At 43.9% G+C, this 22,858-nt stretch overlaps 1 protein-coding gene across 2 annotated transcripts in view; it reads right to left on the bottom strand.

The window, feature by feature from the left end:
• Positions 1-12,027: 12,027 nt before the first annotated feature.
• The window catches only part of Nrsn1 (neurensin 1), a 46,459-nt gene continuing 35,628 nt past the window's right edge, over positions 12,028-22,858 (bottom strand). For both annotated transcript variants that reach the window (XM_059263243.1, XM_059263242.1), the window contains 2 exons: positions 21,839-22,035; positions 12,028-12,882 (listed from right to left, as the gene is read on the bottom strand). In XM_059263243.1, coding sequence (XP_059119226.1) covers positions 12,484-12,882; positions 21,839-22,027 — 588 coding nt within the window. In that variant the 5' untranslated portion in view covers positions 22,028-22,035 and the 3' untranslated portion in view covers positions 12,028-12,483. The remainder of the gene's footprint in view (positions 12,883-21,838; positions 22,036-22,858) is intronic.

Genomic DNA, 22,858 nt, shown 5'->3' with positions numbered 1-22,858 from the left:
AAAGATTTCTGAGGAAGAGTGTTGGGTTACTTGTAGAAATTGCTTCCGTCTCTTTGGTTGTGGGCCACCATCCTAAGCTTATTTCTACTGTTCAACAGTGGAAAGCAGGACACTGTCATATGCTTCAGGTGATGGCAGAGCTGTGCTCAGAAACTTGGTTGCTGGAGAAATAACCTCTGCCTACTTTAATGTATTAAAAAACTAGGTCTGGGACTGGAGGAATAGCTCACGGGTTAGAGCGCTTGCTGCCCTTGGAGAGGAGTGGAGTTCAGTTCCCAGTACCCTCAAGCTCACAACCAACTGTGACTCCAGCTCCAAGGAATCTGACACTATCTTCTGCCTTCTGTGCATGCACATGTACACACACACACACACACACACACACACACACACACAGAGAGAGAGAGAGAGAGAGAGAGAGAGAGAGAGAGAGATAAAAATCAAAACCTAGATCATTTTTGGCAAAATTTCCACTCATTATTCATCATCAAAATAATTCTATTGAATATCAATCTCTGCTTGGCACTGGTAGTGAGCAGCAGGCCCCTGGCCCTCAGGAGCTTGTAACAACAGCAATGTCAAGGTTGGTGACAGCCAGCTCCAAGGATGATAGACAGCTGCAGCCACACAAATGGCAGCACTGACATGACTCCCTGACTGTCTGACAGACGTTGTCTTTTAAGCCCTTTTCTTTTAAACGTCTCACAAAAGCCCTATGAAGAAGGGGCTGTCATCACATCCAAGTCCATTTTATTTAAGTGTGTGAGATGTGGAGTAAGTAATTAGCTTCAAGTTCCATAACTAGTGATTCAAAGATTGACTTTTCTCAGCTCCTCTGATTGGCCACTGTGTTATCCTGGTTCTGATCTCAGCAGAAAACACCAGAAAGACTAGAGACCAAAACTGTGAATGAGATGGTTCATTGGGTAAGAACAATTGCTTCCAAGCCAGATGACCTGAATTTATTCCCTGGAACTCATGCGATGGGAAGAAAAGAACTGACTCCATTAAGTTATCCTCTGACACACACACACACACACACACACACACACACACACACACACACACACGAATGTAAGTTTATTATTGCCACTAGAAAAAAAGTGCATTTTGCAGGCTTTCCTCCTGAAAAAGCAGCATCTTTAAAGGAGGTTACACATTGCATCTTGAATAAAAGGTTAGGACCAGGCAGGCAAGGTTGTGCTTTAGAAATGGAAACAATGCAGTGGGCCAAGTTGGAAGTCGGGTGGCTGAGCTTCTGGCTCACGGACTCCAACTTTGGTTGATAGGAAGAAAGGTCAGGCTGCATGTCAGTCTTAGCTCCTTGGATCCTGGTGGTTTAGCTCCCTCGGTAGACTCCACCTCACATAAAGAAGCAGCAGGATGAGGTGTGAGCCTGATGTGCCTCCCCACGTCACACCGGCAGCCTTCTGCGTGGCTCCAGGAGCAGGACAGTGTAAATTACCTCCCTCACTTGTTGATTCACTTTGTCCTGATGTTGTATCAACATGGTCTGGCCTTGCAGACTCCGGTCTGGGAAGTCAATAAAGTCAGATTCTATTTCAGGGCTTTCCTGGGATAAGTAGCTGACTGGGAGTCACAGTCATTCTGAGCAGCCGAAAATAACTAACAAGACATTTTAATGAGTTAATAAATCTTTCTCACTGAACTACATGGGAAGACATGAAACATCACACTTAAGCTTCTTGCCAGCCTTAATTAAATTAGATGCTGAAAAGGTCAGTGCCCCGTCTGGCAGGTTCCAAATCACTTCAGCCTTCAACGGCAGGGGTGATGGTAGGGGTGAAAGCAGATGTGTGCATAGGCAAATGGAGCCTTCTATCTCCACCGAAATTGTAAACAGGTGCATTTTAAGTGGACCTCATCCCAGCTAATAACAACTGGCATTTATCTTGTCTTTGCTCCAAGTGCATCTGCTGTGTTATTAGCCCTTACCAACAACCCCAGGAACTCCTTGCTGCTACCCTTCCTGACAGATGAGGAAACCAAGGCACAGAACACTGTGGAAGCCAGTTTATAAACTGATAAAAGCAAGATTTGAATGCCCAGTTTCTGACTCCAGGGTTCTGTTGCCATTTTTAGCCAACTATTGAACTGTGGATGACTCTCCCATGAGCTACAAGCTAATAACACTTGCCAGGAATTCTAGAAATTCTACCTAAGGATAGCTTGAAGGATGAAAGGCCTTTAGATACTTCATAGGATACAGGACTATTTGCATTCTGTAGGTTGGTGGAGGTCCTCTGGAGGTCTGTTTGGTTAAAACAATCATTGCAGTTTCTTTTTATCTGTTTTTTTTAAATTAATTGTTTTTCATACAATATATTTTGACCACGCTGTACCCTCCCCTTCCCAGATCCTCTCCATCTCCCCATCTACCCAGCTTTATGTTCTTCCCCCCACCTCACTTTCAAAAATAGTCCACAGAAACACTAAAACAAAACAAAACACAAAAACCCAGCAAGACAAAAAATGCCCAAACAAACAAAAACCCACAAAACAAACCAAAATCAAAACAACCAATCAAACATGGAGTTCATTTTGTGGTGGCCAACTATTCCTGGAATGACGTTGACATACCCAGCGACACTTCATTGGAGAAAACTCACTGTTTTTTCGCCAGCAGGTGTCAATTACAGAAAGAGCTTCTTGGTTAGGGGTGGGACTGTGTTCTCCTCCTTGCTCAGTGCTGGGACTCCGACTGGCTTGAACCTATGCAGCTCTTGTGCATGCTGCCACAACCTCTGTGAGTTCATATGTACATGAGTTCTATTGTGTCTGGAAAACACTATTTCCTTGAAGTCATCCTTCACCTCTGGATTTTCGTCTTTCTGCCTCCTCTTCCCCATATATCCTTGAGCCTTGAGGGGAGGAGTTTGATGAAGACCTTCTGTTTTAGGACTGAGTACTCCAAGGTCTCTCACTCTGCACTTCCAGAAATGGGACTTGGTATTCATTCCCATCTACTGCAAGAAGAAGGTTCTCTGATGAGGGTTGAGTCAGGCACTGATCTATGGTTATAGTAATATGTCATTAGGAGCCCTTTTATTGCTGTTTTAGGAGACTAATAGTAGGTATTTCTCTAGACCCACAAACTATCTGCTCTCAGGTTCTTGGCTTTTTACAGTGTTAGACATGGGTTTCATCTAATGGACTGGGCCTGAAAGCCAATAAAAAATGATGGGTTACTCTCACAACATTTGTGCCACTATTACACCATTAAATTTTGCAAATAGGTTGTAGCTGGGTGATATTGCTGGTCACTTTTTTCCTCTGATAGTATACAGAATGGCTTCCAGTACCATGAATGCTAGTCAGTAGGATAAAGCTTCCAGTTAGACATCAGCTTGACTACTCTGTGTTTGATGACATAAGTAAGCATTGTCTTTAGTAAGAGGGCCTTACCATCGGGTTGTGGAGCACAACCAATAGCTTTGGCAATGTGATGTTTTGGGAGGGGGTGGGTTCCATGTGACCTCTTTGACTAATGATGCAACAGGATATAACCTATTCTTGGTACTGGGGATTTTATTTGGTGATATAAGATGTCTAGTTGGGGCATTGTCTTCCCCATGATATGGTGACCCTATTTTGAATAGGACACTGATAGCATAGACACTAAGACCAACAGTTAATAAATTGGACTATATGAGAATGAAAAGCTTCTGTATGGCAAAGGACATCATCATTTGGACAAAGCTGTCGTGGGATGTTTATACACTGTGAAGGTGTATTGCTGTGATTGGTGTAATAAAAAGCTGAATGACCAATAGCTAGGCAGGAGATATAGGCAACATTTCCAGGGAGAGAAAGGAAGAGGAGGTGGAATCTAGGCATGCAGGAGTCACCAGCAAGACATGGAGAGGAAACAGGAGGTGCAAGATGGTAGAGAGGTAAAAAGCCATGAGGCAGAACATAGACTAATATAAAGGGATTAATTTAAGTTGTAAGAGCTATTTGAGACAAGCCTAAGCTAAAGACTGAGCCTTGTAATTAATAAGAAGTCTCTGTGTTGTTATTTGGGAGCTGGTGATACAGAGAAAGATTTGCTACGTAAAGCAGCAGTTACAGTCTTTATCAGTTATACACGAGATAAAGGGTTAGTCTCTAGAATATATAAAGAACTGTAAAAACTCAACATCAAGAAAACAACACAATTAAAAATGGGGTACAGAACTAAACAAAGAGTTCTCAAAATAAGAAACTCAAATGCCTGAGAAACACATCAAGAAATGTTCAATATTCTTATCCATCAGGCAAATGCAAATTAAAACCACTTTGAGATTTCATCTTACCTAGTCAGAATGGCCGAGATACATACAAAGGTGACAGCACATGCTGGTGATGATGCAGAGAAAGGGGAACACTTGCTGGTGGGAGTATAAACTGGTCAGCACTGTGGAAATGCTGTACCACTCTTGGGCAACACCCAAAGGACTCTACATCTCACTACAGAGATACGTGCTCATCCACATTCATTGTTGCTCATAGTAGCCAGAAATTGGAAGTTGCCTAGATGTCCATTAGCTGATGGATGGATAATAAAAACATGGTACATTTACACATGGAATATTACTCAGTTGTTAAGAAAAAGAAAATTGTGAAAATTTCAGGTCAATGGATGGAGCTAGAAAAGTTGCACTTTCCTGAACCTGAAGACCTCAGGTGAACAACACCTTCATTGCCTTTCTTTCTGGGCTCTGGCTGTGCACATCTGGCTGCCTTTTGTCTCTCTCTTCCTACTGTTCTTTCCCTAACTCCTCCAGAAATGAACACAACAACACATCACACCAAGTTTCTTGTAAGCTACGATCACTGGGGGTTAAACTCTGCTCATACTCAGCATCCTCTGGGTCCATCCCTGAACCTTAACCAGCAGCGAACCCTTAGGCATCCTCTAATGTGTAGATCCTCTTCTTTGTAGCATCAAGCACTCCTGAGATCTTCCTCATGCCCAGGTAAAGCCCACAGCAGCAGGGCTGTCATTAGGGATTTTCTCTCCTGGTCAGTAGATATGGTCCTGCTTTGAGCAGGCCTCTCCACACTTTCTCCAGTTCTTCCAGTGGTGACTTCCACTTCTCAGTTTCCCACGTTTACTCTTTCCAGATTGAAATGAGATGACTGACCGAGGGTTTCAGGAACTGCCCTACATCTATTTAATCCTCTCCTTCTTTACATCGATTGTTATGTTTTATTTTAGTTTTTTTAGTTGAGTATCTTTATAACTGTCTTCATATCTTTATAGCTTGTAAACATGAGCCATTATTCCTCACTATAAATCTCTAGACAGTCATTGCTACTGCTTCAATGTTTATGACCTATCAAAATCAGTATGTTGAAACCTGTCTTCATCGTGGGGCTTTGGTGTCAGGGGTGGGGGTCAGGGTGACGGATCATGAGGGTGGAACCTCATGAGTAGAATTTGTGCCTTCCTAAGGATCTGAAGAGGCCAGAGTTCAAGTTCTCCTCTTTTCCTATATGAAGCTACCATAAGAAACACCATTTGTGAACCAAAGAGTGAATCCTCACAAAAACTGGATCTATGGGATCCATGATCTTGGGCTTTGCAGTTTTCGGAAGCGTGAGGAATAGTTTGCTCATGTTTACAGGCTATGCAGTTCCCAGTATTTGATTCTTTCAGCCTAAGCAACCGAGACAATTATTCTTAAATATATTTTTAAAAGATTTTATTCTGTTTTTAATTATGTATATACATGTGTTTCTGTGTATGGATGTGTGCATGTGAGTGCAGGTGCCCCTGGAGGACAGAAAATGGGTTCTGATCCCCTGGAGCTGGAGTTACAGAAGGAATCACACTTGGGTCCTCTGCTAGATTAGTCTGTGTTTGCTTGTTTGTTGGTTTTTGAGGCGGAGGCTCACTGTGTAGCTTTTGCTGGCCTGGAATTTACTATGTAGGTCAAGCTGGCCTTGAAATCCTAGCAGCCAGCCTACCTCTGCCTCTCCACTGCTGGGATTAAAGGCATGGGCCACTGTGGCCAACATAGTCTGTGTTCTTAAACACTGAGCCATCTTTGCAGCCCTAGAAGAGAATTATTCTAGACTCTTCATTAAGTAGATGAGGGTGTTAGGAACCCCACTCTCATCCTGCCCCCTTTGCTTTCAGTTTTCCACATTTTAATAGCTCTACCTTCATTTTTATATCATCAGATGGGTATATTCAGTCCTTTTCATAATCAAGATTTGGATTTGCCTTTGGTTGTAGTCTGATTCTGAAAGCTAAAAGCAAGCATGTGGAGTGTATGTACTTTTGGCTTTGAAATGTTTGTCTTTGCAGAGACCAGAGTGCTTTGCCTCTGTGAGTTCAATGGTTTCAGCTCATAGAAATATAGAGTGCACCCAGTTGCAACACCAAGTTTCCAACGACTCCTTCTCTTCGATTTTCTCAATTCTCCCTCCCATGGCCCAAGCTTGCTTACTGTTTGGACTGTGATTTCTTGGCACCCACTTATCCAAACATTCTCTTCCTGAAGATTTGGCTGCTTTTCTTTTCTCTTTTTCCTCACTAAGAGCACCAGGTGTTCTCTATAGATTTAAAGCTACCTTATATTATTACATGAAATTGTCCTCCTTTTCCTCTCAGTATAATTTCAGTCCCTCTGTAGCTAGCTTGTTGTTGTTCTATCCGGCAGCTTTTTGGATTCTGTTTATCTTTTGTATCAGAAATTCCACAAAAAATGTGTTGGACTTGAAAACAAAATCATAGAACCCAATATTTACTGAGTTCGTCTAATAGGAATGCTTCTGCACAGTGTAGCTTTATTTTTTTCTTTTAGTATTTTATCTATTATTTATTATCTGTTTTTTCTATTATAATTTTCTGATTTATTGGATATCTGTCTGTCTATCTGTTGTCTATCTACTTGTCTATTGCTATATATGTCTTTACCTTTCTCATATTTTTTATTGGCTTTATTTCTAGGAAATCCTTTCAATTTATTCTTTTACTAATTTGCCATTTTAAAGCACTTGGTATTCTTTTTGATAGTATTCTATTTTTATCTTATTTATGTAATTAGGTTCATGTAATTATAGTCCCTCTGTGATTTCTGAAGTCCTGTTTCCTGTGGCATGTCTTCCCCCTCTCTGATCTTGGACACTGCTTTTCCTCAGATGTCTGAAGATCCTGGTGTATTTTTACACCTGAAGATGAACCCCTCACCCCCCGATTTTGTGCCCCCCCACTATCAACCTGGAGCTCACTCACTCAGCTCTTGACTGGAAGTCTAAGTCTTGCTGTTTCTCCTATTGGGATGGGAAGTACAATTGGGAAGTGCGAGCTCATGAGCAAGGCTCTCAGCTGGGGATGTGGGTTTGGACATTATAATGGCACACTAGCAGCAGCCTGGGCCTCCTCTCCCCAGTGTGGTGTGGAGGAGAGCTTGCCTCCAGAACCCCCATGTCTCTGATCTCATCCTTTGTCTTCTGCAGGCTTGTCTATGAATGTTGGGTATTTGCTTCTGGGAGTTGGCAGAGCACCGGTCTTAGGCAGCGGACCTGTGTACGCAGGCTGACACTGTGGCGGCAGATTCTCTTCTGCTCTAAAGACCTGGCTCCTAACTATCCACTTTTGGTTTCTTTTAGATCTTGATTCAAGCAGTGAGCTGCTGTTTCATTGCACACACACACACACACACACACACACACACACGCACGCACGCACGCACACAGGCGCAAGACAGACACACAGACACAGGCACACACAGACCTACACAGGTACATACATACAGACAGACAGGCACACACACACAGACACACACACAGAGACAGACAGAGAAACAGAGAGAGAGAGAGAGAGAGAGAGAGAGAGAGAGAGAGAGAGAGAGAGAGAGAGAGGCTAAAACTTCAGTGCTTCGTGAATCTCCCCTTTACATTGTGGAGAGAGAGAGAGAGAGAGAGAGAGAGAGAGAGAGAGAGAGAGAGAGAGAGAGAGAGAGAGAGAGAGAGAGAGAGAGAGGCTAAAACTTCAGTGCTCCGTGAATCTCCCCTTTACATTGTGTAGTACAAGGTCAATGCTGGGCTCTTAAAAAACACTCAGTCATTGTTTTAAATGACTATACAATAGCCCCATAGATATTTACTTTGGAGCATTTCATCACTCATTAAGATATGAACCTGGCACCCAGACAACTAATAGTCTAGCGTAATGGACAAAACGGTTGTGTTAAGAAGTTACCATTTCCTTATGAAGGAAATGTTAGGTATGAACTAGAATGTGTGTGGGTGTGTGCATGTGTGCTTGAGAAAGACAGGAAGACAGATAGAGACAAATGATAGGGAACTGACAGAAAGACAACAAACAACTCTCGTAGCAGAAGAGCCTGTCTGCCCAAGTGCAGCCTCAGCGGGGAGCTGGCCTGGTCGAGCTGAAACTGCCGCTGCCGGACTGGTTACTTTTTCATTGCTGTGTCCAAATACTGAGAACCAACTGAAGGAGGGAAGGGTTTGTTTTGACCTATGGTTTAAGAATGGATACAGCCTATCACGGCAAGGAAGGTACGGCAACAGAAGCGTGAGTGTATGAGTCATGGCTTTCTGGAGGAACGGAACTAATGGGGTGGATATATACATATACACACATATATATGTAAACTTATTAAGTCAACACATATTAAAATATTTATGTGAAGTGAATCACACATAAGAGGCCGACAACCTGGTAGTTGCTGGGTCCCCAAAGCTGGGTGGCTCAGCAGTAGTGTGGTCCCACAGTGGCTGTCTCTCACTGGAGAGGCTGACAACCTCTCAATCCACAAGGCTGGATGCTTTGGTAGTCAGTTTCCCTGAAAACTGACAGGTTCCTGAGAGCCATTGTTCCTTACTCCGTGATGGAAACCTGGAAACACTGGTTCTGGTATCAGTGAAGGATCACCACCACCACCACCACCACCACCACCACCACCACCACCACCACCACCACCAGCAGCAGCAGCAGCAGCAGCAGCAGCTACAGATGAATCAACTCTACAGCAAGGTCAACCGAGCAACAGTCAAGTTAGGCTCATTCTGCCATACTCTTTTTATCTGGATTGCCATCAGAAGGTGCTCTCACTTACAGTTGGGGTGGGTTGTCCTGAATCAATCAGGCAAGTTCTTCAGTTGAGGCTCATTACTCAGTAATTCTAATTTATAACAAGTTAACATAAAAACCAAACATAATGATGAGGCATCTGCTCATATTGGGTCTACAGTCATGAAGCAGAGAAGACAGGAAGTGTGGCCTAGCATTAAAACCTTAAGAACTGTCCCCCAGTAACTACTTCTAGTGAGATCCCACCTCCCAAAGGATCCACAGGTTTCCAAAGCAGTGCCACTAGCTGGGAACAAGTGTTCCAACACGTGAGTCGGTGGGGGACATTTCATGTTCACACATCAGTCACTTACAGGTTATCCTTGCTGGAATTGGCTTCTTGTTGACTGTTTCTTCCCTACAAAATGAGCATATGATTAATAGTCCCTATTTCATGAAATTTATTTTGGCCAAGATGAAATGAATTAATTCACACAAAACCCTTCAAAAGTGCCTCTTCTTAGCTCTTAATATTATTACTAGCACTTCTTGGTGTGGCCTTAAGTAATGAGTTCTGTTGCCAGAGAAGGGGAATTTATGATTCCTGGGGAATCTGCACTGTGAGTGGAGGCAGTGGATCAAAAGTGCAGCCACACCAGGAAAGGGGGAAGGGCTGAGTGTCACGCAAAGGCAAGATTCTGGAGCATAGGCCAGAACAAAACAGAAGAGGAGTTGGGCCAGGCCTCAGCAGGTCAGCATGACCAGTACAGAGAGGAGCTGTTTGCATAGCTTCTGGACGCCAAAGCTATGGGTGGAGGTATCATGTGCATAGCCACACTGTTGACGAAGTTAGAACATCTCTAGCATTTGTGAAACTTGGGTGGAGGAGGATTTGCCATTTAACAGATGACACAGATAAATTGGAACAATCAAGAACATAGGAAAACGTCTTCCTGAAGAAAAGGACCAAGGAGGTGGTGACAGGACTCAAAGAGATTCAATGAACAAACCGTGTCTCTTGGGGCTTGGGGCCAGTTGTCTGAGGAACCTTGTCTGATGAATGGGAGTGCTAGAAAAGCAGACTTTTCTTATGGATGTGTTTTCTAACCATGCAGAGCTAACATAGGGTATTCGTTTGCCCTGGGATGAAGCAGGGAAAGCCCAAGCAATGGGGGTGGCTTAGTCAGTAGATCAGTGCTGACCAATTCTACCCAGGCAGCCACATTCTCTAAACCTATCAGCCACAAGATCTCATGCTCATAGGACCTCCAGGCCAGATCCCATTTCTAATGCTCTTCAGACATTGTCTCAAACTCTTGTATCCCATTTCCCTCTAGAGCTGGAGGCCCATGAAAGTCCCACAGTTTCCGAAGTTTGTGTCACAGGGAAGATACAGTCAATGTAAACAGGCAGCTAGGACCAAAGCTCTCAGCCCATCATCTGTTCTCTACAGTCTAGGCATATGGCTAGCTTTAAGACAATCTTGTGTGTTGATATACACCTGCTGACAGCGTATGGCTTGCGTCTTTACCTAACAGCTTCTGTCTGTCCCGCTGCCATTTGGTTTCAGTCTTCCCTCTGTGTTGCTCAATGACTCCTAATCTCTGCCTTGTGGTCTGTGGGGGTGCTTAGAGATGTCCACTTCTTTAGAGGTGGGGCTGAGCAGGGGTAGGGAACGTCAGGTGGCTGCTTAAGATGTAACTTCTATTTTATTCGTTGTGGCTTTTACAAAGGCTTTTATCTAAGAGATGAAGCTGCTTCTACACTCGGGTCTGTATGTTTCCAAGCTCCACCAACTACTAGTTTTCATTCTAGAGCCTAATAAAAGTCAAACTCATTCTCCAATGTTCATTTGTACCGAGACAGAAGCAAGCACCAGAAAGGTGTTCACCACAGATGTTTGGGGACCTTGTGTAAGGCTTCAAAGAATGAAATTAAAGTGGTGTTTCCATGGGAAGGTAGAGCGTGGGAGGAAACCAGAACAATTTCTCTAAAACCTGGTGGATGAGCCCCACTGAGGATGCTGATTGCCCTGCGTGTTATGCTGCAGGGTGCAAAATAAACACCACACACAAAGACCACTAATTGCTTCGTTTATTCCTCCATTTAGTCAGGGAAACATCAGGGCTTATTCAGTCTCAGAATGGAAAATTACATGTTGGAAAGAAAAGAGCCATGTTCGGCGGATGACAGTGCGGTTCTGGTCCGGCCCGTTCACATGTTTGGTTTACCCTTTAAAGGAAGAATATGTACACATATAATGACAAAGCTTTAAGGAGCACAGCCAGAGAATGCCAAAGTCATACCTTTCCCTTTCCTCAGTCTAATCTACACTTGCAGATTAAATGGAAATGCGAGGGACAAGGGGCACGTCTTGGAGACCATAGGATTTGGGGCTCGGTTTCTCCCATTTGAGGATGAAACCCCTTTTTAAGTTTAACACCAGCCTAGGGCTTGTTATTTAAGGCTAGCTTACTCGTCTCTATGAATGCAAGGCAGTGTCATCCAGCCTCATGGGTTGGATATTTAAGGTAAATACTATAAAGTCTGCAGAGTCGGAGACTCCAGGAGTCCATTTCTGAAAAATACCCTCAACATAAGACCATCACAAATATCCACAGGAAAGAGACTTGGTGACACATGGCTGAAAAAAATTCCATATACTTGATCAGGGAATGCTCTTAAAGCCTCGTATGTAAGTTGGGGAACTGAGGACTGGAGGACAGTTGTTTGTTTGTTTATTTATTTATTTATTTCTGCAAAGTTAATAGCAGGAAGTCAAGCTCCCCAGCTGTTAACAGCTGTCAGATACTGCATAAATATATACTTCTAATATTATTATTGTTGCTGGTTTTACCAAGATTCCCAAATTGGCAATTTTACCCCTTTAAGTGAAAAAAAAATCCTGGAGAAAACACAACGATTTATGTGGAACGCTGATAAATTTCTATTCATTCTTAAGACTTTTATGCTAAAAGTCTAACATCTGGATCAAAATCAGGACACTGCATTTCTATGAACACATGATGATGATCCACACACAGAGACAGGCTTGGAAGACAGTACTACCTGGGAGGATCAGAAAAACCAATTAGAAGATGAAGTGGATCACGTTGATGACTAGTGGGCTGGTCTAGTCTGCTCAGTGCTTTCAACTAGCACAGAAAAGAGCACAATGTAGAGAGACCAGAGAAATTAGCTCCAGAGGGGCTGGGGGAACCAATCAGAAGCGGGTGCAGATTGACACATAACATTCACTGTCACTTGAACTAAGCCTGTGTGACACTGTGGCCAGCCCCACATGGCTCTCGGGATAGGTCACTGCCAAATGCATGTCACCTCAAAAACTGGCTACCTTTTTTTTTTTTTTTTTTTTTTTTTTTTAATGATGATGCATGTGAATCAGAGAGGGGTGGCCTGAGGTGGCAGATGTTTCAAGTGGCTGATAGAGGCTGCACATTCTGAACTCTGGACAAAGTGACTGGGATCTTGGTGTCTCCTGGGCCTGGAGCTTTAGTGATGGGCTGGGTATGGGCTTTAATGTCTGCGATGCGCTCTTTAAACTTCTGTTGAAGGAACTTTTCTTCTTTGGAATAGCTCTTGGCAAACACGGACATCAGCAGGCACCCTGCCATGGATGTGCCCCCAATGCAGAAGAGCACAGCCCCCGCTAGCTTGCACGTGTCCAGGGCACCGTTGAACTGCACGGCATGTGTGTCAACCACCATGAAATCAGCTTCACCAAAAGCTTCAATTTTGGGGGGCACAAGAAAGCCCACTGCCAGGACGGTTAGTCCGAGAATCACAAAGACAGTGCCTGAGATGAGTCCGACCTAGAGAGACAGGACAGAAGCAGGAGACAGTGAGCAGCTGCCCCTTTCCATTTCCATTTGGCCACAAGGGCACCACTCATTTCTTCAGAGTGCAGGCTCTTTCCAGCCACCCTCAATCTGCATGAGAAACAGACTTAACTGTATATCTAAAGTGGAAGGTGAGAGGGAATGCCAGCCAGAAAGCATAGCCCCAAGTCTTTCTACTTGTACAAGCTGAAGGAGCCTGCTTTTGTTCACATGCCTCACTGGGTATTGGGGAAGAGAGAAGCTGCCCTGATGCCCAGAGCTGGCCTGACCGACTCTGCCCCTTGATGTCCCCAGAAGCTGCCCTGTCATAGGATGTTATGTCAAGTACAACACATCTCACAGAGTGCCAGCTCAGACACGCTCAACCTATGACCATGAAGGAAGAAGACAAGACCAGGCCTCTACATGACTGTGTCACAGCTTTTACAAAACTGGGCCATCATGCAGACTGCTCCTCCCAGCCAGTAGGCCCATCCGCTATTTCTTTTTCCACCGTGGTTGTCCTCTCCTGTAGTCTGCCTTCCTTATAGACAAGCCTTAGCAGAGACGTGTCTAGACAATACGGAGTGTCCCACTGCTTCTGTGTCTCCTCCCAGAAACTCCTAACCAAAGCCACACCCGATAACTCCTTCTTTCTAACTCCCTCATGCAGTGAAGTGTCCTTCTCTTTGCTGAAATGGGTGACAAACCCAATGGGTGACAAACCCACATGCTCAACTGACAGACATGGTCCTAGTGTTTGGGGCCTGAGAATACGAACCATCCTTATCAGCGCTAATGCCTTTCGAAAGTAAGGAGGGAAGGATCTACAGCCAGCAGGTAAAGATGTGGAGCCTCTAGAAGGTCAGTCCTCCAGCAAAAAATAGACCCACTACAGAGACAGGGCCTGGCAGCCATACAGGTGACCCCAGACCCATGCTCTGTTTCTTTTCACATGTAATTGAACGGAACTTGTGCAGATGTCAATATGTTAGAGCAACAGATGGAAGGATAAACTGCTTTCTTAAGGGCAACACGGTTATGCTAGGCTCTCACTTACATAACCAAATGCCTGGCCACAGAAACTTAAATGAGGAAGGGTTTGTTTGGGCTCAAGGTGGTATAGTCCATCATTGTGTGGAAGGCATGTCTGGAGCAGTTCCATGGCTGTGAAAGCACAGGGTGATGCTTGCTTGCATTTCATCAGGTCAGGAAACATAGGTGGTCAATGGGTGTGACAGCTAATCTTGGTTGTCAACTTGACTACATCTGGAATCAACTAAAACTCAAGCAGCTGAGCAAGCCTGTGAGGGATTTTCTTGATTGGATGGTCATTTAAGGTGGGAAGACACACCCTAAATCTGGGCCACACCTTCTGGTGTCAGCCCACATAAAAGGGTGTGGAAGAAGGCCGCTTCCCCTTTGCTGCCTGCTTGCTCTCACTCTCACTGACAAGCTCACCCAACCTATTGCTGAGGCATTCCTGTGCTGTTACTAGAATGTATTTATTTGGCATTCCAAGGTAGACTCAAGACCAGCAGCTCTCTAGGAATCCTTTGGGACTCTAGCATCAGACTGTGATGGCTGAGACATCCAGCCTCATGGACTGAACAACTACTGAATCCTTAGCCTTTTGGTCAGGAGACAGCCATGGCTAGACTACCCTGATCATAGCCTGTAAGCCACTCCAATACTCTCCCATATATCTATATATCTTTATAGCTATATGTCTATGTATTCAGTCTATCAGTTCTGTTCCTTTAGAGAACCCTGATTGATACAGTTGCTGTTCTCTTTTCCTTTACAGTCATTCTGGGACCCCAGTTCATGGGATGGTGCTTTCCATATTCAGGGAGGAGCTGCCCTCAATTAGTCCTCTGTGGAATTATCTTCACAGATATTCTAAAGAAAGTTTCCCTAGTGTCCTAGGAGTTTCTTAATGTAACCAAATTGACAATGAAAATTAATCAGCAAAAAGCAGAGAGGCAAAGTGATGTGCCACATGGTGATTAGAGCCCAGGAGGCATAGGTAGACTCACCTTGGGCTCCCATCCTGCAACTTGTACTGTAATCATAGAAGCAAAGTTACTTGAATGTTTGTATCACCATTTTCCATATTTATGGAATGACAAACAATTATAGTATCCACATTATGATACTGTGAAGATTAAATATGACTGTGTTCAAAAGCACTTCACTTTGTATTTGGTAAGTAACAAATCTGATGAGTAGCTGTTATGTGGAAAAAAAAACTTTGGTTAACAGTATTAAAACAGTTACTTACCAATTGGAAAAAGGATTATTTAACACAGCTATCCATTTTTTAAACATCTTTTTTTTTATTTCCTCCCGTTCCTAATTGCTTTAAGTTGTAGTAAAGGGTCGGAAAAATAAACAAATATATAATCCTACCTAATCTTGGAATTTAAAGTGTATTTATTTAGCTGTCAAATTTTAGAGTTGATGCATTGATTGAGGGGGCCTGGCTAACAGAAGGAAAACACCCCCATCAACCTGTGACCTTGGCAAGGTCATCACTGCTGTTCAGCATCAGGTGTGGTCCAGACACCATGCTAGATGCATGTGTGTTTAATACAGATGCTTACGCAAAGCAGATATTATTATAATCGCCATCGGAAGCTGCAGCCTATAGGGTCGAAGAAGCCTATTTCAAGCTTCTGTAGTTAGTATATCTGAACCTGTGTGATCCCCCACTTTCCTTATGCCCACAATATGCTACCAATTACTATTTTGCATATTCCCTGCCTATTATTTTAATTTCAAGAGTTTTATCCACTTCATATGGGCACATCTCCTTTAATATATGGCAAAGAAACTGAAAAACAAAATATGTCAGTGTGAGACTAAATAAAAACAGAGGGGGTTGGGGATTTAGCTCAGTGGTAGAGCGCTTGTCTAACAAGTGCAAGGCCCTGGGTTCGGTCCTCAGCTCTGAAAAAAACAAAAAACAAAACAAAAACAAAAACAAACAAACAAACAAAAACAGAGAAGCTATTCTGCATAAGATGCAAGTAATGTAGAAGAAATTGGGTTGTAAAATCATATTTTGGGTTGCTAAAAATGATGGTAAGTAAATTCACCTTCAGAGACTAGCCATTATTTATAACTCTTTAAAAATGACTCACATTGGAAAATTCTGGAAGCACCAACTAAATTAACTTAAATATCCATGGTGACTTGCTTTCCATGTCACTAAATTACCTCCCTCCTCAAGATGTGGTGCCAAAGCTCAGAAGCCAAGGGGAGCAAAGCTGTGGCTGCCTTGGTTTTGCATCTTCTGCAGAGCTCGGGAGGCAGTACCCCTGTCTTTTCTGCCACTTCCAGACAACACTCTTGACTGGCAAACTCCAGCCTCTAGCCTATTGAAGTGGACCCCAGTGATTGATCTCAGCACAGCCGGCCTCTCAGCTGAGCGGCATACAAGACAAAATCCACTCTGAGAATATCACTCACAGGTGAAAAGCAAACTGTGGCTTCCACGTGGAGAAAGTTCTGACCATTGTCGGACCTGGAGAGTGACCTGCCAGGTGGAGCCTCCTCTCTTTCCTTATCTCCATTAGAGTTTCGTAGGAAGGAGGAGACAGTCACCACTGGCTGTCTGCAATCAATGTAAGTGTCATGGAACCTGCAAGTGGTGTGCCCAGAGAGGGACTGCGAACAGGGGACAACTTGGAACTATAGGCATGAAGGTCTGATGAAGGAATCATGAGGAGGGTGCTTCTTAAATCCCCATGAGAAACTTGAAGGGGAGGGCAGGTGGAATGTATATCCTGATCCTGAGGTCGTGTCGGAATACTGGAAGGAACTAAACTAAATGATTCCATCAGGCATTATGTGGACTGTATCGGAATATAATAGTGAGTTGAAGCAGTCTTAGGTCTAAGGGAAAAATCAGCAAAGGGAATGGGCACACAAAGGTTATTTAAAGCTCTAAGAGAGCCCTGGAGTTTTGTTTGGTGCCGTGTGTGTGTGTGTGTGTGTGTGTGTGTGTGTGTGTGTGTGTACTGGAATGCTGCTGGAGAGGTCCCAATAGAGCATCCTCAGGATACAGGGTGGTGGAGTCAGTCTCAGCAGTGAATTTAAAGGACATCACTAGGTGATGATCAACTTCCACAGCAGCAGCAAGGCCAACGCCTAGGCTGTGACTCCTGATGTCTACCTGAGTTATGCAGAGCTTGTGGGAAACCCGTTCCCTGCTGCAGCAAAGGAGAGTTGGCTAGGGAGGCAACCTTGGGTTCCAGAGATCGGCCAAAAATTGCTGTTCTTCTGACCAGCATCCCCTTCCTCGTTTTCCAGTGTGCTGGTGAAGTCTGAATTCACGGTGTGTGCCAAGCTGGTAGGCAGAGCCAGCGAACAGCTTCTGTAGCACAGCTGCTCTGGCATAGAAGAGGCAATAATGACCGCTGGAGGCCAGAAGCAGCCAGGCAGAGAGGAACAGCCTGGGGGTGGGGGTGGGGGGAGAAGGCTGGATGAAGCTAGGCATTAAGGAGCCATCTGGGTGGAGATCATTCAAAGCTCATGGGGAGTGAGGCCTGGATTTTGATCCTTCCCCTTCCCCCGAGGACTGCTGTTGCTTTCTCTGTAAGCCCTGAGCTCTGAGTAGTGATTCTGCCCATGGCGGTAGCAGGGGCTTGCTCATCAGGTCTTGCCTACCTATTCCAGCTAGATGCCAAGCTCTACAAAGTGAAGCCTGATGTAGAACTTTGGCTCAGAGGCTTCTTCGGGCCTGACCCCATGCAGTATGCTTGGCATCCTTCCACCAGAATAATAGACTTGCCCATCAGCCCTTGCACTTCACAGAGATTATCTCCTCTATCACACAAGAAAATGCAATAGCTTCCATATTCAAATAGTGTTTTAGTCCCTATGCTCACTTCTTGGGGTCATTCCTGACCTTGACATCCAATCTCAGTCCTCTGTGATGCCCTGAAAACGGTGTTCTCTTAATGATCAAAGCTCCCGAGTCACAAAGACTATCACATATATTGGAAGTATGTGTTTATCTCAGATTATGAGACTCTTCTGAAATTGAAATACTGTCTGTTTCTTTTCCCTCACTATACTCAGCACACTATAAGGCTGTGGAGAAATTCCTTTTGCATCCAAAGCTTTTGGATACATTTCCAGCTCACCTGTGACCCTTCTCCTGCTTGCTCTGTCGGGGTCCCAGCTATCTGCTGAGCTCTCTACCCCTCCACATTTGCAATGTACTTCTTTCCACCTTGGTGCCCTGCTTCTGCAGATGCACAGGGAGTCTCCACCGGGGTCAAGTTCTCTAGGCTGCACTAGATACACACTTCCTCCTGTCTCCCGAACTCTGTGCTCCCAATAGGTACCATTTCGATAAGAACAGTTAGCATTCTGGATTGTAATAACCTGTGTCTATGTCTCTGTTTAACTGTGAATTTCTATATCTTATTCAGAGGCAAAAGTGGATCCTATATAATCTATTGCACTTACCAGGTGGTCTAGTGGACTAATAAATATTTGTGGAAAGAAAGAATGGCATTGAGATAGATGCCATGTATAAATGAGCAGGGAGGGCAGGGCACAGATTTCAACATGAGTCCATGTGATTGCACTCTCTGTTCTCATTAAGCCTCTCCAGGCTGCTCACTGCTCAGGAGCTCAAGGGCAGAGTGCTAGCTAACAAGGTACTTAGAGTACAGCTCCGAGGGACAGACTGGCTTGACTTTTGCAATCTCATAGTGGAAGGAAAAGGGGTTGCTAGCAACTTGAACCATGTATAGTTGCAATTTGAAAACCAAGAGAAAAACAGTAAGCAGAGTCTTGCTGGGTCATGTGTGCAATGGGGTCCGTTCTCTGTACTATTACAAAGTTCTTCCTGAGAACATTTCCACTCAGCCTGCTTTGGAAGTTCCCCAGAATAGCCAGCCTCTGCCCTGGGTAGAGCAAATGTCACCAAGACAGACTCCTTAGGCTATGCAGGCTGACACCAGGCTTCCAGGTGAAGGATTTTATTGGAGTGTAGCCTCAGAGAAACTTCATCCTGTGTTTCTCTAAAACAGGCTTACCATAACAGGGAACAAGGAATTTGGACCTTGCTTGTGTAAGAATGAAAGGAAAATATTAAAATCCTGTTGGAGTTGGTCATTTACTGTGAGTTCTTTATTTTCAGTCAACTGTTGTATATTGTTTAATGGATTTGCAGTTCCCAAATCACACTCCAGTGCCCTGGATGCACACAAATGCTTAAGTAGTCTTTATGTCAGTAGTATTTAAAGACATTGGCAACATAAATATACTCCACTTATGCATATACATACATCTATATGTATGGAGAGAAAGAGAGGAGAGAAGAAAGGAGGAGAGAGTGGAGGGAGAGACCATAGAGAAGAGTGGAACAATCACCTATACAAGGTGTAGCTGGATCAAACATGCATTTCATTGGTCCAGGCCAGTAAGGATTCATCTGAGCTGAGGTTTCTACAGAACAAGGATGCTGACTTGTCTAACTCTAATACAGATTCTGTGACAATGGTATGATTTTGAATTAACAGAAGTCTTGGGACATCCACACTAACAACTATGTTACCCAATATGTAATTCACTAGATTTCCAGTTTCCTTTCCATTTCAGCACTTAGTATTCTAATTGGCATGAAGTAATGGTTGCTGACACAGCCAAATCTTATTGAACATACAGCAGCCATTGTCTTAAGCATTTTCTAAATACTGTCTCAAATCTCACATTATTTACATGGTAAGTGAAGTGTCATTACTCAGAGTTACAGAGCTATGAAATACAAGAGCATGAGCTTGAATTCATGTGGCCTGAGACAAGACTCTATGCTCATATTCACTAGGCTAAACTGCCTCTTGTTATACTGTATTACCAATACATAGCAGTTTAAGTCAATGTCTGGGTCAAATGTGTGGGATCTTTCAGAAGCATGGAATGCTGAAGCTGGTGGAGACCCCAGGCATCCTTTGAGGTCAAATCTCAGAGACCTTCCCTAAATCGTCCTCCATTTCCCTTTCTTTTCTATGATCATTGCCTTTCCCCAGGTTGTTTCAGCTGGTATCTTCTGTGCATTCTACCTATGAATGACCTCAAATCCATGAGCTGAGACAGTACATTGAAATGGCCATGAGAGCTTTATCTCTGTTGGTGTAATAGTTACCTTCAGTGTGACACAGCCAAAGTCACACTCATGGTTTCCACCTGTCCCACTCCTTTACTAGATGCTTCCATCTAAGGTCACAGCATCATCCAGAACACAAGCCCAGGCTAAGGGCCTGAGATCTTGCTTGATGGCTTTTTATTAGCATATCTTGACAGCCTGGCCCTCAAACTTAATGCTAGGCTAGACCATTTTAAAGCTTCGCTGGCACCTGCCTAATCCAAGCTGCCATGTCTCTTGCTTGGGTACTTTAATGGCTTCTGAATGCATCTAGCTGTGTGTGCCCTCTGATAACTTCTTTTCTGCTCAGTAGCCAGAAAGATCTTGGTAACATATCAGTCAGCTTGTGTTATCCAGGCTTCTTCAGCTGGAGTTTCCTGTTTCTTGAGGTAACAGCCCATGTCTTCGCCATTGTCTACAAGACCCCACAGAGACCACCTGTGTGGTTATTTTTCTGAATTCAGTGTCTTCCCCTATCTAACTCTACTTCCAAAATGGACCTCTTCCCTCTTCCCAGGGCCTTTGGGGATGCTACATTCCCAGCTCCAAGTGGTATTCATCCTGAAAACATCCTGGTCTGCTCCACCAGCCCATCTGGAGTTGCTCAGTTTTCATCTTTCTGCAAACCTTTTTCCATCACTGCATCTCGATCCTTCTCTACCTCTGTACCTCTGTGCCCACCTGCATTACCTCCTTCCTCTTATGTGTATAGCTGGTGTCACTTGACATGCTGTTAGGGCTTTTAGGTGGGTACACCAGCATCCATCTCTCTCTCTTCTTCCTGACTACAGATGTGTGGGACTAGCTGCCTCAAGTTCCTGATACCTGGGTTGGATTGTAAGCTTCATGTGGGCAGGGAACTTTTTGTTTCCTGTTCATTATTTCCAGCACCTCAACCCAATCATTCTACAGATGCAGCCAGTGCTAAGTATCTTTTGAGGCACTGAATATATTTTTCTAATGAGTCTCCTTAGAGAGCCTCATGGTCCCCTATATGGAGAAGGCAGAGCTGGTTTATGACTATGAGGCCATGTTTCAGCCTTAATGCTTGCTCAACACCTAACGGTTTCTTTCCAGTAATTGTTCCAATGTGTCAACTGATACTAAGTTAGTTCTTTCTCTCAACACTGTGATAAAACCCTTGAAAGAAGCAGCTGAAGGGATGGGGTGGGCTTTGCCTTGCAGTTTGAGGGAATACAGTCCATCATGGCTGGGGACGGCTTGGCTCCTGACTGTAGTGGCAGGGGTTTGTCCCTCTGGACAATCAGGAAGCACAGAGCAGGCAGGAAGCCAGGACTGGGTATAAATCTCCAGGCCCACCCTCCAGGGACCCACTTAGTTCAGCTAATCTCCACTTTTTATAAGTTTCACAAACTCCCCAAAGAGCACCAGCATCTGGGGACCAAACATTCAAACACAGGAACCTGTGGGGGACATTTCCCATTCAAACTATAACGGACACCTCTCCAGACTGTAATGGAGGCCAAAAGAACACAATGTTCTGCATATGAATGGCTTCACTGTAAATGAGTGAAGTGGCCAGTTAATAACGATTGAGACTACTAATTGCCTGGCCTTTGACCCTATTTCTGTTTAATCAGCTCATCAAGTAATTATGTTGTATGTAAAGGCTTTCTTTGACTCAAAATTTATAATCTCTTTTCCAAAGGAAGAACAATGCATTAAATGTTACCAGGATTGAGGCTCACACAGAGAACCTCTCAGTTCTCAGTAGCTCCAGTATTGTCCACTTCTGATATTATTTTTCATTATTCTTTTCCTCACCTTCCAGAATACTGAGCTCCACCTGTTAGGCGATCTCTGGATCTGGAAATCATCCTCATACTCCCAGATGGAGGCAGTGCAGTCCTCATAAAACTGATGCAGGTAGGACCGAACTCCATAGCGCTGGTACCCGCCCTCGGGGTCAGCCTGGGCTTGCTTGGACCCACAGGTGTTGCTGCAAGAAGTCATCTTCCCAGCTGGAAAGACAGCATACACAGAGATCAGCCCCATGGGCTAGTTCTTGAACTCCAGGATCAAAAGGCGTATTAAAGAGAATAACCAGGCTGAGTCATACCAGACCAGCCTATTTAAACAGGCCAGCCTTTTTTTCTTAAAGGAAATGGCACCTTTAAAGACTCACCTAGTTTATCTGCCCTTCTCTTCTGTTAAATACAAACTCACCCCCAGTAATCACTGGCTAGAATTGGTTTTATACAAACAGAGGAGATACAGCAGCTCCAGTCACTTAAATTATACAAAACACAAGGAAAATGTACATGAGAAAATGGCAGCAAAGAAGCCTTGACAACAGCCCTTGAATGTAAGAAATTTGTAGGCAATCTCACCGGCCACGGTGGAATTTGTCTTGGGTTGTCTGGATTTTTAACCACATTCCTTTCCAGAATGCATTCAGGATTCCTCTTAGCAGTTCCAACTTTGCATTTCAGAGCTCATGTTGTAACTTCTCTGATGTTTTAACTGATTGCTAAGTCACATGGAAGCTTTGATAGAAAGCTATGGAGCAGCTAACATGCTTTATTAATCACGAGTGACTGGGCCATTAATTTACACCTCACCAGTTCTAGCACTGGGTATTTCTGTGGCTATTTGTGGATATGTCTGTCTATGTATTTTGTGGTTATTTGTGGATATGTCTGTCCATGTATTTCCATGGTTATTTGTAGATATGTCTGTCCATGTAGGTGTGAAAGTGTAATGCAGACAGTAGACCCTTTTACTATTTCCTACAAAGTGTCTAGTATAAATAAGACTTAAGAAAATTAAATAAAACTTGCTATG

Source organism: Peromyscus eremicus, chromosome 5 (genome assembly GCF_949786415.1).
Source record: "Peromyscus eremicus chromosome 5, PerEre_H2_v1, whole genome shotgun sequence".
Classification (NCBI taxonomy): Eukaryota; Metazoa; Chordata; class Mammalia; order Rodentia; family Cricetidae; genus Peromyscus; species Peromyscus eremicus.
The sequence above is the reverse complement of the archived record's forward strand: the minus strand, read 5'-3'. Positions and strand labels throughout refer to the sequence as shown.